Genomic DNA, 12,489 nt, shown 5'->3' on the forward strand with positions numbered 1-12,489 from the left:
GTTGCTGGCTTTTTGTTATTGTTACTGCTGCTGCTGTTTGTTTACTGCCTTTCCTGGATTAATTATGTCATTCTTTGTTTAGTGAAGTCTTTGAAATCTCTGCTTACTTACTTTAGTGGGCATCTGATATTTGGACAGAGATTTACTGAGGTGCTTTGAACAGCCAGTCTCCTAGCTTTTGCTGAAAGGCTGTGTGTGTGTGTGTTAGGGGATGTTATTAACACTCCAACAGGCAGTTACAAGTCTGCCTTCACTACCTGTCTACACAGGTCAGCCAGAGGTAAAAGATTACAGCCTCTTAGATCTTACCTGGGCATGTGCATGGTCTTATACATATGTGTGGCCTTCAAGATCCTCTTATGTTGGAACTTTTCAAAGTCTCCTGTGGACATCTTATTCTCCAGTTTTCCCTTTTAAACTTCTTGTTCTGTCTCTTAGCACCAATTGATATCACCATCTCTGGTGCCTTCAGTGTTAAACAATTTTTGCTAATTATTTTTGGAAAATTTGCTCTGGCTCCTTTTATACTTGTTAGGCTTCTGGCTTTCACAGCTGCTATAGTTGCCATGCTATTGGTTTCTGGGGCTACCATGGATTTGGGGAGAGGAGGATGAGAGAAATACAACTTCCACTACCACAAAGCTTACTCTTCTTACCAAGATTCAGATTTATTTTTCTTGAATTAACTCTCCTTACATTGTTGCAAGCCTTTGGTTAATCTTCCAGAATTTTGAAAAAGTTGACATTGAGATTTTTGCTACTGTTTTCATTTTTTGGAGGAGTGAATTTTGTAGGTTCTTACTTCATTCTTCAGGGCGGATCGCCTTTCTTTCTGTTACCTTGCCCTCCTTTTTCACCTTGGACAGTGGTAGAGCATGATAATCCCAGCCATCCTGAACCAGTTACCTCTGTACTTTTAGCTGGAATGCAAGCTGTCTTGTACTAACCACGACGTTAAACTAATTTTTTATACTGTTGAAGTATGTTATTTATAACAATCAGGAAATGCTTTCTCATTTTAGCTCAAGGATCTAAATTTACTTGATCGCTGTATAAAAGAAACATTAAGACTTAGACCTCCTATAATGATCATGATGAGAATGGCCAGAACTCCTCAGGTGAGTATCTTGGCTACATCTTCCCCTCTATACCCCCAGTTTTTATTTATCAAAAAGAGGAAATAGCTGGGTGTGGTGGTTCACACCTGTAATCTCAATATGTTGGGAGGCTGAGGTGGGAGGATCACTTGAGGCCAGAATTTGAGACCAGCCTGGTTTGAGACCAACATAGTGAGACCGACCTCATCTCTACAAATTTTTTTCTAAAAATTAGCTGGCCAGAATTGCACATACTTGTGGTCCCAGCTACTCAGGAGGCTGATGTGGGTAGATTGCTTGAGCCTGGGAGGTTGAAACTGCAGTGATCCATGATCACACCACTGCACTGCTGCCTGGGCAACAGAGCAAGACCTTGTCTCAAAAAAAAGGAAAAGAGGAAGTAGAGTAGCATAAAATAGATTTTTTTTTAAATTAAAAAAGTAGAATAATCATTTCTACCTAACTTCAGTTTTATATATTCTAAAACATATTTTAACATAATTGTAGATAGAATACATGCTAATCTTTTTTTTTTTTTTTTTTTTTTAAAGATGGGGTTTCTCTCGTTGCCCAGGCTGGAGTGCAATGGCGCAATCTCAGCTTACCACAACCTCCGCCTCCTGGGTTCAAGCCATTCTCCTGCCTCAGCCTCCCGAGTAGCTGAGATTACAGGGGCATGCCACCACACCTGGCTGATTTTTTGTATTTTTAGTGGAGACAGGATTTCTCCATTTTGGTCAGGCTGGTCTCAAACTCCTGACCTCAGGTGATCCACCCGCCTTGGGCTCCCAAAATGCTGGGATTACAGGCGTGAGCCACCGCCCCCGGCCTACATGCTAATATTTAATGCTAATCATGCTCTGCATTTTTCTTTAACAATTGGGGTTTTAAAATGAAAGTACATATTTTCTTGGTTTTAAAATAACATTTTGTTGTAAAAAATTGTTAGTATGAAGTGTACAAATTGGATAGTGAAAGTCTCTCTGAAATTCAAATCCTACCTCCAAGGCATTATGGGTTTGATTTGTGTACTGTGTACTTCCAACCTAACGCTGGCTCACTGGAAATCATCTTGAGTTAAAATAATTTTTAGTTTGCCTATTATCTAGCCAGTTTTTAAATATATGTACAGATGGTTCTTGATTTATGGTGATTCAACTTACAATTTTTTGACTTTATGATGGATTTATCAGGATGTAAACCTATCATAAGTCAAGGAGCATCTGAGTATCCATGTATATTCATGCTTTATTACACAATTATCTGATTATTTGGGAGCACATTTTAAAATTCTCTAATGAAATGTGTGGCTTTTGTTTATAGACTGTGGCAGGGTATACCATTCCTCCAGGACATCAGGTGTGTGTTTCTCCCACTGTCAATCAAAGACTTAAAGACTCATGGGTAGAACGCCTGGACTTTAATCCTGATCGCTACTTACAGGATAACCCAGCATCAGGGGAAAAGTTTGCCTATGTGCCATTTGGAGCTGGTGAGATGATTATATTTTATATTGGAAATGTTTGTTCTGATAACATAATTGTCTCTGTCACAATATTCCATATGAATTGTGTTTACAAATTATCTCTCCCTTTCCTCATTAGGGACATTTTTGCAAACTTTTATGGGAGAAGAATCTTTATAAGTTGGAGAAAAATATTTCCTTTGTACTAAATGGAATTGTTCAATGAATCCTTATATAGTGCTTCATTACTTCCTAACCTGTCTGGTTTTATTAGGTCTAATTTTTATAGTCCACCCTTGTTTTCCCTTACAATAGTATTTAAAGCTCTTTGTGGATTTTTCTTTTAAAGAACCATTGGAGTCAGCACACCATTCAGGGAATTAATTTAAGTTAAATATAAGAGATTACTAGTATTTCACAAAAAAGCAAAGGCAGTCTTTTAAAATTAAAGCTTTTCTGGATTGTTAGTCAACATTTTTGCTCTCTGTGAATATCCTTATGAGAAAATGGTCTTTGAATCTGGGCAGGTTGTGTGTAGGCTTGCAAATTTCATTTTCAATAAGATCCTAAAATAATTTAGGTATACCCTTGTTTCTCCAGTAATTTTTCTATCCATTGGTTCTCTGTACTGATTAAACTATATTCTCTGACTTGAGTCTTTCCAAAGGGATCATTTAAATGACAGATGACTTGTCATTGGTCACACATTTTCCATGTATAAAGGAAAGTATAAAGTCCTTTAGGAACTTCATATCTTAACTTTATGTAATAAATTTAATACTGTGGTATATAACACAATATATAAAAGAATCATAGTTTTTTTTGTTTGTTTGTTTGAGAGTCTTGCTTGTCACCCAGGCTAGAGTGCAGTGGTGCAATCTCTCAGCTCACTACAACCTCCACCTCTGGGTTCAAGTAATTCTCGTGCCTTAGCCTCCTGAGTAGCTGGGATTACAGTTGTGTAACCACCATGCTCAGCTAATTTTTGTACTTTTAGTAAAGAGACTGGGTTTCGCCATGTTGGTCAGGCTGGTCTCTAATTCCTGGCCTGAAGCGATCTGCCCACCCCGGCCTCCCAAAGTGCTGGGATTACAGGCATGAGCCACGCCACCTGGCCAAAGAATCAGATTGTTAACAGATGGGAAGAGCGTTAGTTCTGTAGCCCAAATTCTGCCCCAAAGATGAATCATTTCTAAACTAGTAATTATCTGGTTTCCACTTGAACTTTACTAGAAATGGGTTGTGGGTTATTCAGTTACCTTATATGATAGCTCATTCCATTTTTGGACAGCTGTCATTTTTAGAGCCTTATATTAAAGCTGAAATCTGTTTCCTTTTAACATCCCATTTATAGTTGGTCCTAACCATAGTCTCTGAACTTATATTGTATGGGAGATTTGAATACAGATATAATGTCTCCTCAATCTTTTTTTCAATCTTTGTGTTAGTTTCCTAGGGCTTCTGTAACTAATTACCACAACATGGGTGGCTTAAAACAATAGAAATTTATTCTCTCACAGTTTTGGAGGCTGAAAGTGTGAAATCAAGATATTGGCAGGACCATGCGCCTCCTCAAGGTTCTACAGGAGAATCCTTCCTTGCATCTTTGTAGCTTCTAGTGGCTCTTGGCAATCCTTGGCTTGTAACTACATCGTTCCAATTACTACCCATCTTCAACAGGCTTTCTTCTTGTTCATGTCTCTGTATCTTCACATGGCATTCTTACAAGGACACCAGTCATTGGATCTAAGGCCTACCCTAAGTTAGGGTGATCTCATCTTAAATAATTACATATATAAAGATCCTATTTTCCAATTAAGGTCACATTGTAAGGTTCTGGATGGACTTGAATTTGTGGGGGGATATATGATCTCACATTAATCTTGTTAAATATCACATTACATGTCTCTAATTTCTTTACTCATTCTTTTACTTTGTAATTGTGCTGTTTATTTATGTTGGTGCATATAGTTCATTCATTTTCATAATACTACATTTTGTGAATCATCAGAATTCATCTACTCTTTTGTTGATTCAGTTAGGATACTTCTTGCTTGTTGTGATTAAATCCTTTGACTATTCTTCCTGTAAGCCAAGCTTCTCTTTAGTTGTTATATTTGAAATATGGACCAACTTGTAAATGCTCATCTTAAATGTCACTCCTAGAAATAAGTACAGTATGGGCCAAGCAAGCACTGTGCTAAGCACTCAGTATCAGTTTAGGTTTTTTCTTTTGATGAAAAATCTTGCAATGAAATGCCCAAATCTTAAGTCAACATTCATTGAGTTTTGACAAATGAATAATCTTTAGTTAAGTCTAATTTATCAGTCTTTTAAATCGTTATTGCTTTCTGGCCCTGTCTTGAAATTTTCGCTTAGCCCGTGTCATGAAGATATTCTCCTGTTCTTCTCTACTAAACTTTATGCTGTTAGCATCATGGTTTGTGACCCCTCTTGAATTAATATTTGATTATAGTGTGACATAGGAGTTGAATTTCATTTTTCTCCCATGTAATATCTAGTTATTCCTGGACCTTATGTTGAAAAGACTTTCTTTTCCTCATTGGCTTGGTGTCTTTATTGAGAATCAAACAACCATACAAATACTCTGTTCTGGGCTCTCTGCTCTGTTCCATTTATCTATTTGTTGATCCTTACCCAGTACCACTCTGTGTTTTACCTTTAGTCTTGAAGTCAGATTTGAAATCAGTTTTATGTCCTCCAACTCAGTTCTTTTTCCAAGATTGCTTCGGATATCCTAGGTCCTTTGTATTTGCATATACATTTTAGAATCAGCTTGTCAGTTTCTACGTGGATGTGACTTTTTAGTATATGTATTATTTTGGGTTCATTAAATCTCATTTTCTTCCATAATCATTTATAATGACATTTGAGGTTTTGACTGGAAAGTTTTCATATTGACTTTTAACTAGGGCTTTCTTGGGACAGAAACAGAATATTCTACTATATTCCCAAACTAGATTACCATCTTATGATTCAAACTTTCCCATATATTTAACCCAGATACATGTTTTCAGAAAAAGTAATTGGAAAAGTTATGTGATTAGTCAAGTACTGTTTTCCTAAAATGTGATATTGAAAATCTCCTGGAATTTTTAATAATTCACACTGTTTTATGTGAAAAGAATGTCATCTTTTTATTATACTATCTGTACATTTGCTGTTTATCTAAAATGTAGATAAAAAATATCACCTCAGGGCAAAAGGATGAGAAAGAATTTAAACCGATTCTTGTAACTTTTCTTTTTTTTAGGGCGTCATCGTTGTATTGGGGAAAATTTTGCGTATGTTCAAATTAAGACAATTTGGTCCACTATGCTTCGTTTATATGAATTTGATCTCATTGATGGATACTTTCCCACCGTGAATTATACAACTATGATTCACACCCCTGAAAACCCAGTTATTCGTTACAAACGAAGATCAAAATGAAAAAGGTTGCCAGGAACTAATATATGTGATCGTCACTGTAAGCCACAAAGGCGTTCCAAGAGAATGAAGTGTACAAAACAACTCTTTTAGTGTACTGTATTTTTGAGTGTGTAATTCTAAAAGCCAGTTTAACTTATGATTTAGTATTTTGTTAACTGAATGGTTCTATCAAGTATAATAGCATTTGAAACATTTTCTAATAGTTATGGTACTTATACATGTGCTTTCAGGAAGTTCATTAGTAAAACAATTGTTCAGGGGGGGGATCTAGGTAATTGGCAGATTCTAAATAATATAATTTCCAGGTAGTAATTTTAAGAGTACTCATAGCTCTTGCCAAATAAGTTCAGGGTATTCAAACCTTGGACTAGCCCTGCAAGGTATAAAGAATAAAAATCCCAGTGAGATACTTGGAAACCACAGGTTATTATTTATCTGGGCAATTATTGTGTGTGTGAGGATGGAAGAGGGAATAATCGAACATCTAAAGCCTTGAATAAGAGAATACTAACTGTTTTAGTATGATGATATTCAGAAATGGAGATGTTATAGAAAAATAAATCCTTTGGAATTTTAACTAAAATCACTGCATATAGGAAATTAAGAGATCTAGGACCATATTTGATAAGATTTCTTAAAAATAATGTAATTATTAATGCTAAAGACTGCTCGTGTATCTTGATCTAATTACTAAATAATTACATATTTACCTGATAAGTATGTATCTAATTCTACAAGGTCACATTTATGTGGAAGTCCAAAGTCAAGTCCTTAGGGGATAATTGTTTTGGCTCACATGTTCCCTGCTTCCTCTCTTTTTTTTTTTTTGAGATGGAGTCTAGCTCTGTTGCCCAGGCTGGAGTGCAGTGGCACGATCTCGGCTCATTGGATCCTCCGCCTCCCAGGTTCAAGCAAATCTCTGCCTCAGCCTCCCAAGTAGTTGGGATTACAGGCGCCTACCACCATGCCTGGCTAATTTTTTTGTATTTTTAGTAGAGACGGAGGTTTCACTATGTTAGCCAGGCTGGTCTTGAACTCCTGACCTCGTGATCCACCCGCCTCAGCCTCCCAAAGTGCTGGGATTACAGGTGTGAGCCACCATGCCTGGCCTTCCCTGCTTCCTCTCTAGAATCCAGTTAGGGATGTTTGTTACTACTTGTGTTGATTAAAACAGTTAAACTTTTTTCTTTTAAAAATGTGAGATCAGTGAACTCTGGCTTTAAGATAATCTGAAACAAGGTCCTTGGGAGTAATATAATTGGTCACATTCTGTAAAGCACATTCTGTTTAGGAGTCAACTTATCTTAAATTATAACTCCAGGCCTAACTATATGAGATGGCTGAAAAAATACATCATCTGTTTTCACTAGATGATGCCAAAATATTTTCCTTTATGTATATTACAGTTCTTTTTAAAAGGCTGGAAGACTCATGTTAAACTTTAATTGTGAAGGCAGAATCTCTGCTAATTTTTCACATTAAAATTCTCTTTGAAAAAATGTAGTCTGTATTCATGAATTGTAAAGTATGTGCTTCAGTGAGCAGAGTTAGGGAATCCAGGAACTTGAGTGAGGGAAAAATTACATCTTTATTTGCACTAATTTCTAACTGCAATGTAGTATTTATTTCATTTATGAATTTGGGCAGCATTAGCAGTATCCATGATTTTGTCAATAGAAATCTCAGATATTTTCATATTACAGATGTTACAGATTTCTTGAAGTATCTAGTTACGAACCCGAGATAAGGCTAATGTTTAGTGAATAGTTTTAGACTTAACAGATTTCATTTTTAATCACAGACTAATTATTATTTTTTGTTGTGGTTGAGACGGAGTCTCGCTCTGTCGCCCAGGCTGGAGTGCAGTGGCCGGATCTCAGCTCACTGCAAGCTCCGCCTCCCGGGTTCACGCCATTCTCCTGCCTCAGCCTCCGAAGTAGCTGGGACTACAGGCGCCCGCCACCTCGCCCGGCTAGTTTTTTGCATTTTTTTTTTAGTAGAGACGGGGTTTCACTGTGTTAGCCAGGATGGTCTCGATCTCCTGACCTCGTGATCCTCTTGATCTCCTGACCTCGTGATCCACCCGTCTCGGCCTCCCAAAGTGCTGGGATTACAGGCTTGAGCTACCGCGCCCAGCCAATCACAGACTAATTATTGAGGTGCATAAACAAGTGTGACTGCAGAGGCCTAATATCATAAGGAGGCTTGGTGGTCAAACAATGGCAGTAAACTCAGCTTGATCAGATCATTTGTCCGTGTTTTTTTTCTCCACTGTCTCCTAGAGCAGAATGGCCTTGAATGGCAAACCATGCTTAGCTGAAAAAGGTTTTTACCCACAACCTGCCCCTTCAACTAACTGCTTTAGCGTATGTTTGCTATTTCTAGAATTCCTCTTATTGGAACCCAGCTTCTAATGTGGAAAATTTAAGTATAGTTGGCCCCTTGTATTTGTGGGTTCTGCATACTCTGATTCAACCAACTGCAGGTTTAAAATATTAAAAATAAAACCCCACAACAATAAAAAAAATACAGTAGTAGCAACTATTTACATAACGTTCACATTGTATTAGGTATCAAATAATCTGGAGATGATGTGAAGTACACAGGAGGATATGTGTAGATTATTTGCAAATAGCACATTGTTTTATAAAAGACTTAAGCATTCGTGGACTGTAGTATCCACGGGGCATCCTGGAACGAATCCCCCACACATGCTGAGGGATGACTGAAATTAGAAATGTTCAAGACTGTACAACTTTCTACCATGCCTGTTTGTGTTGGTATAAATCATGGAACATCAAATAATAAGACAAAATCCTCCGGATGTAAGCATCAAATACTAGTCCTCTTGCTGTTTTTAGTGAGTTGCCATGTTATTGGGGAGGACTCCAGATGAGAAATAACATTGTGATTTGTATTATCTCTGTGACAGCCTCCCAGTCTGAATTTGGCTTGGACAACAGGGATACTGTTTAATTCTGCTGCAATGTGATTAAGATCTTTTGAGTTAATGATTTATTCATCTTTTTAGTGGGCCATGGATTTGTGAGAACACTTCTTTGGAAACAAGTAACACTAACTGTATGTAGATGTAAAGTTGATACAAAGACACATGGAAAACTTTTCAACGGTATTAACTCTAAGTTAGGACAACTTTCTCTGAATCTCTCACTCCTACATATTTGACATAAGTAATGAGATGCTATGTACCAAGAACTATAGCTCAGTTAAAAATGAAGAAGGTTCAAATACAGTGTGGTGAAAATGGTGAAGTCATTTTTATTTCAGTACTTGACAAAATACCCCATAAAATTCGAAACTTCTACCATTATACAAAAATAGGTCTCTACAAGTGATATTATCTGTTTTCATCACCAGTAGAATATATTAGGCAAAACATGTAACTTCAGTAGCCTTATAAGGAAAGTGCAGGACACCTTGAGCTACACATTCAGCAGTATTGTAATGCGTAAAAGTTTAATCTTTTCACCCATTTGATAAATACACAAGGTTCATAATTTAATGTTTTAAATTAGCATTCCACAAATATACAGGTAATTCAATGATTATTGTGCATGAATACATACACAATGCTTATATATACAAATTCCAGTTTGTTTTCATGTGCTGGCAAGGGATTTGTATACAATCATAAGCTGTGTTCATATTGGTCCCATTGAATATTCACAATACAAAAGCACAAAAGAACCATTGATTTACAAAATGAAATCTGTTTAAAATCACTTCAACTAATGATGTTTCAAAGGATTATCTTCTCATGCCAGCATGAAATTGAGTAGTTGAACCTATGAGAGAAAAACAGAAATTCAACTGATTTCAAATTACATTGCTACCTGTATCAGACCCACTAGAGTTCACACAAATTATTATTTTCCATTTTTTTAAAAGTCCTTTTTTCCTTAAAATGTCTTCATACTTAAACTGATAAACTGAGTCCCCCCTTCCCCCCCGACACCCCCCTCCGCCGAGATGGAGTCTTACTCTGTTGCCCAGGCTTGAATGCAGTGGTGTGATCTTGGTGCACTGCAACCCCCGCCTCCTGGGTTCAAGCGATTCTCCTGCCTCAGCCTCCCGAGTAGCTGGGACTATACATACGTGCCACCATGCCCAGCTATTTTTGTATTTTTAGTAGAGACGAGGTTTCACCATGTTGGCCAGGCTAGTCTCCAACTCGCTGGTCTTGAACTCCTGACCTCGTGATCCGCCCGCCTCGGCCTCCCAAAGTGCTGGGATTACAGGCATGAGCCACCGTGCCCAGCCCATATACTTAAGTTGATTTTTAAGAGATTTTGAATATATATTTAAAAATCACCATGACTGACTCTATAGCAAAGTAGGTGAGACTAATGTATAGAGTTTTTTTTAAAGTGCTCTCAAAGTTGAATGTTCTATACCTCATACATTTTGAAAATCTTTTGGTCTTCAAAATCTGGGTTTTGTGAAATTTGGATGCTCAAAACAAAACAAGCCAAGGCAAACCAACAAGCAAACTCAGCTATGATAATAAAAGTTTCCTAGTACTACAGGATGCTTGGGTTTAAACAAATGCTTTCTTGAAGGAAGAGATAAACTACTAAATGATTCAAAGTCTTTGAATCAGGAGTGAACTGAAGCGAGATAGGGAAAAGAGGTTTTCCTTCCATGAACAGGGAATACCACCTTTATTTTAAAGTATGAATTGCTTTTGTTTTGAACAAAGAAAAATAAAAGAATCCTTACAAAGTATTTTAAAATGGGATAATTTTTTCGGATAATACATAAAAGCACAATATAGTAGCAGGGAAAATGGTTACATTAAGTGCTTAAAGCAAGTGCTTCCTCCTTAACTCCACCCGATTTGCATGCCTTACCACTTTTTTTTTTTCTTTGAGACAGGGTCTCACTCTGCTGCCCACGCTGGAGTGCTGCGGCACGGCCTTACCACTTTCTGCCATGCACTACTTAGGAATACGTTCTCTAGTAAGGCTCTGTAGACTCAGTACCTTGCACATTGGTGCTCATTGTGCATTTTGTGTCATCAGTCCGCTGAATGAAGATAGTAGGAAATCATTTTTGGGAGGAGTGGGATCTGGGGTGATAAATCATATTTTCACTTAAATTATTTAAAGTCAGTTTCTCTGCTGGTTACAAGAGTTTAAGCTTTGGCTAATAGCTCATGTGCTAAACTGGAAGCTTTGATTATCCTAATGATGAGTGTGAAAGAATTTCAAAGAAAGGGGAGCTGTGGGTCTAGCACTGTGGTGCTGCCAAGATGTGGTTAAACTTAGAGCACCTGACTGTACAGTTCCAAGTCGTCTTTGCAGTGCCTCCAGCCGAGTGATATAATCTGTTAGGGCTCTGTCAGGATCGTAATTCTGAAGCTGAGAACATGCTAAAGAACCAGGAATGAAATCAGCTGGAGTGCCTGGGTACCTAAAGGATTAAAAATATGTACATGAATCAAGTTATCCAGAAATATGCATACAAGTTACCAACCTGCCTCTACTCCCTTCCCCAAAAAGGTGGGTCACTTGTACACACATAATGTATATCCCCCAAGCTTCAGCTTTGGAGTTTGGGATGAGAAAGAGACGACTCTTCAATAAATTCAAAGATGCTACTAAGTCAACATAAGAATGTCCAATACAATGCTTGTGGCAGAGGTCTCAATAAATTGGGTATGTATAAATGCATCTTGTCATGAAGATTGTTAAGCTTTTCATAATGGTCAGAGACTATCAATTTTAGTCAATACTTTTCCCAATATCTAATCACAGCATATACCAAATAACACTTGGTCAGCTTTGTTTGCTATACCCTTGGAAATCAGTTACAAATTCAAACACTGGTGTTTACATTTTTACATTGAGCCTCACATTATGTGCATTTTTTTTTTTTTGGAAACCAAGTCTTGCTTTGTTGCCCAGGCTAGAGTGCAGTGGCGCAATCTCGGCTCACTGCAACCTTTGCCTCCTGAGTTCAAGTGATTCTCCTGCCTCAGCCTCCCCAGCACCTGGGATAACAGGCACCCACCACCATGCCCAGCTAATTTTTTTGTATTTTAAGTAGAGACAGGGTTTCACCATGTTGGCCAGGCTGGTCTCGAACCAGCTGGTCTTGAACTCCTGACCTCATGATCCGCCCACCTCAGCCTCCCAAAGTGCTGGGATTATAGGTGTGAGCCACCACGCCTGGTCAGATTATGTAAATTATATATAACAAAGATGTCTGTTTCAATGCAAAGAAGTCAAAGCTCTAAAAATGTCCATTTTTCTCTGTTAAATATGAATACATTTAACAATTCCAGGCAGGTTTTATCAAATTCTTACCTATTCTGAAATGGTAAAGGGGACCTAATATAGTCCAGATCTGATCTTGAGCGATACGCTGTGTGTCTTGGTTCTCCATATAGCTCCAGCCCACCAGAAGAATGATAAAATGAGTCAGTCTTTTCTGCACCTACAGTAACCCAAA

General features: G+C 37.7%; 2 protein-coding genes across 6 annotated transcripts in view; one reads left to right on the forward strand and one right to left on the reverse strand.

The window, feature by feature from the left end:
- CYP51A1 (cytochrome P450 family 51 subfamily A member 1) overlaps nucleotides 1–12,489 on the forward strand; it is a 46,758-nt gene that overhangs the window by 15,594 nt on the left and 18,675 nt on the right. For 3 of the 5 annotated variants that reach the window (XM_017894949.1, XM_017894948.1, XM_017894947.1), the window contains exons 8-10: nucleotides 1,023–1,118; nucleotides 2,421–2,589; nucleotides 5,837–6,210. In XM_017894949.1, coding sequence (XP_017750438.1) covers nucleotides 1,023–1,118; nucleotides 2,421–2,589; nucleotides 5,837–6,015 — 444 coding nt within the window. In that variant the 3' untranslated portion in view covers nucleotides 6,016–6,210. Of the gene's footprint in view, nucleotides 1–1,022; nucleotides 1,119–2,420; nucleotides 2,590–5,836; nucleotides 7,516–12,489 lie in introns of those variants that run through there. The other 2 variants (XM_017894945.1, XM_017894946.1) reach the window with 2 other exon arrangements.
- Nucleotides 9,270–12,489, reverse strand: part of AKAP9 (A-kinase anchoring protein 9) — a 175,645-nt gene continuing 172,425 nt past the window's right edge. The window contains 3 exon segments of the mRNA XM_017894950.1: nucleotides 9,270–9,821; nucleotides 11,309–11,448; nucleotides 12,345–12,474. Of these exon segments, the coding sequence (XP_017750439.1) occupies nucleotides 9,784–9,821; nucleotides 11,309–11,448; nucleotides 12,345–12,474 (308 nt within the window). The 3' untranslated portion in view covers nucleotides 9,270–9,783.

This window comes from Rhinopithecus bieti, unplaced genomic scaffold (assembly GCF_001698545.2).
Source record: "Rhinopithecus bieti isolate Rb0 unplaced genomic scaffold, ASM169854v2 scaffold_26428, whole genome shotgun sequence".
Taxonomy (NCBI): domain Eukaryota; kingdom Metazoa; phylum Chordata; class Mammalia; order Primates; family Cercopithecidae; genus Rhinopithecus; species Rhinopithecus bieti.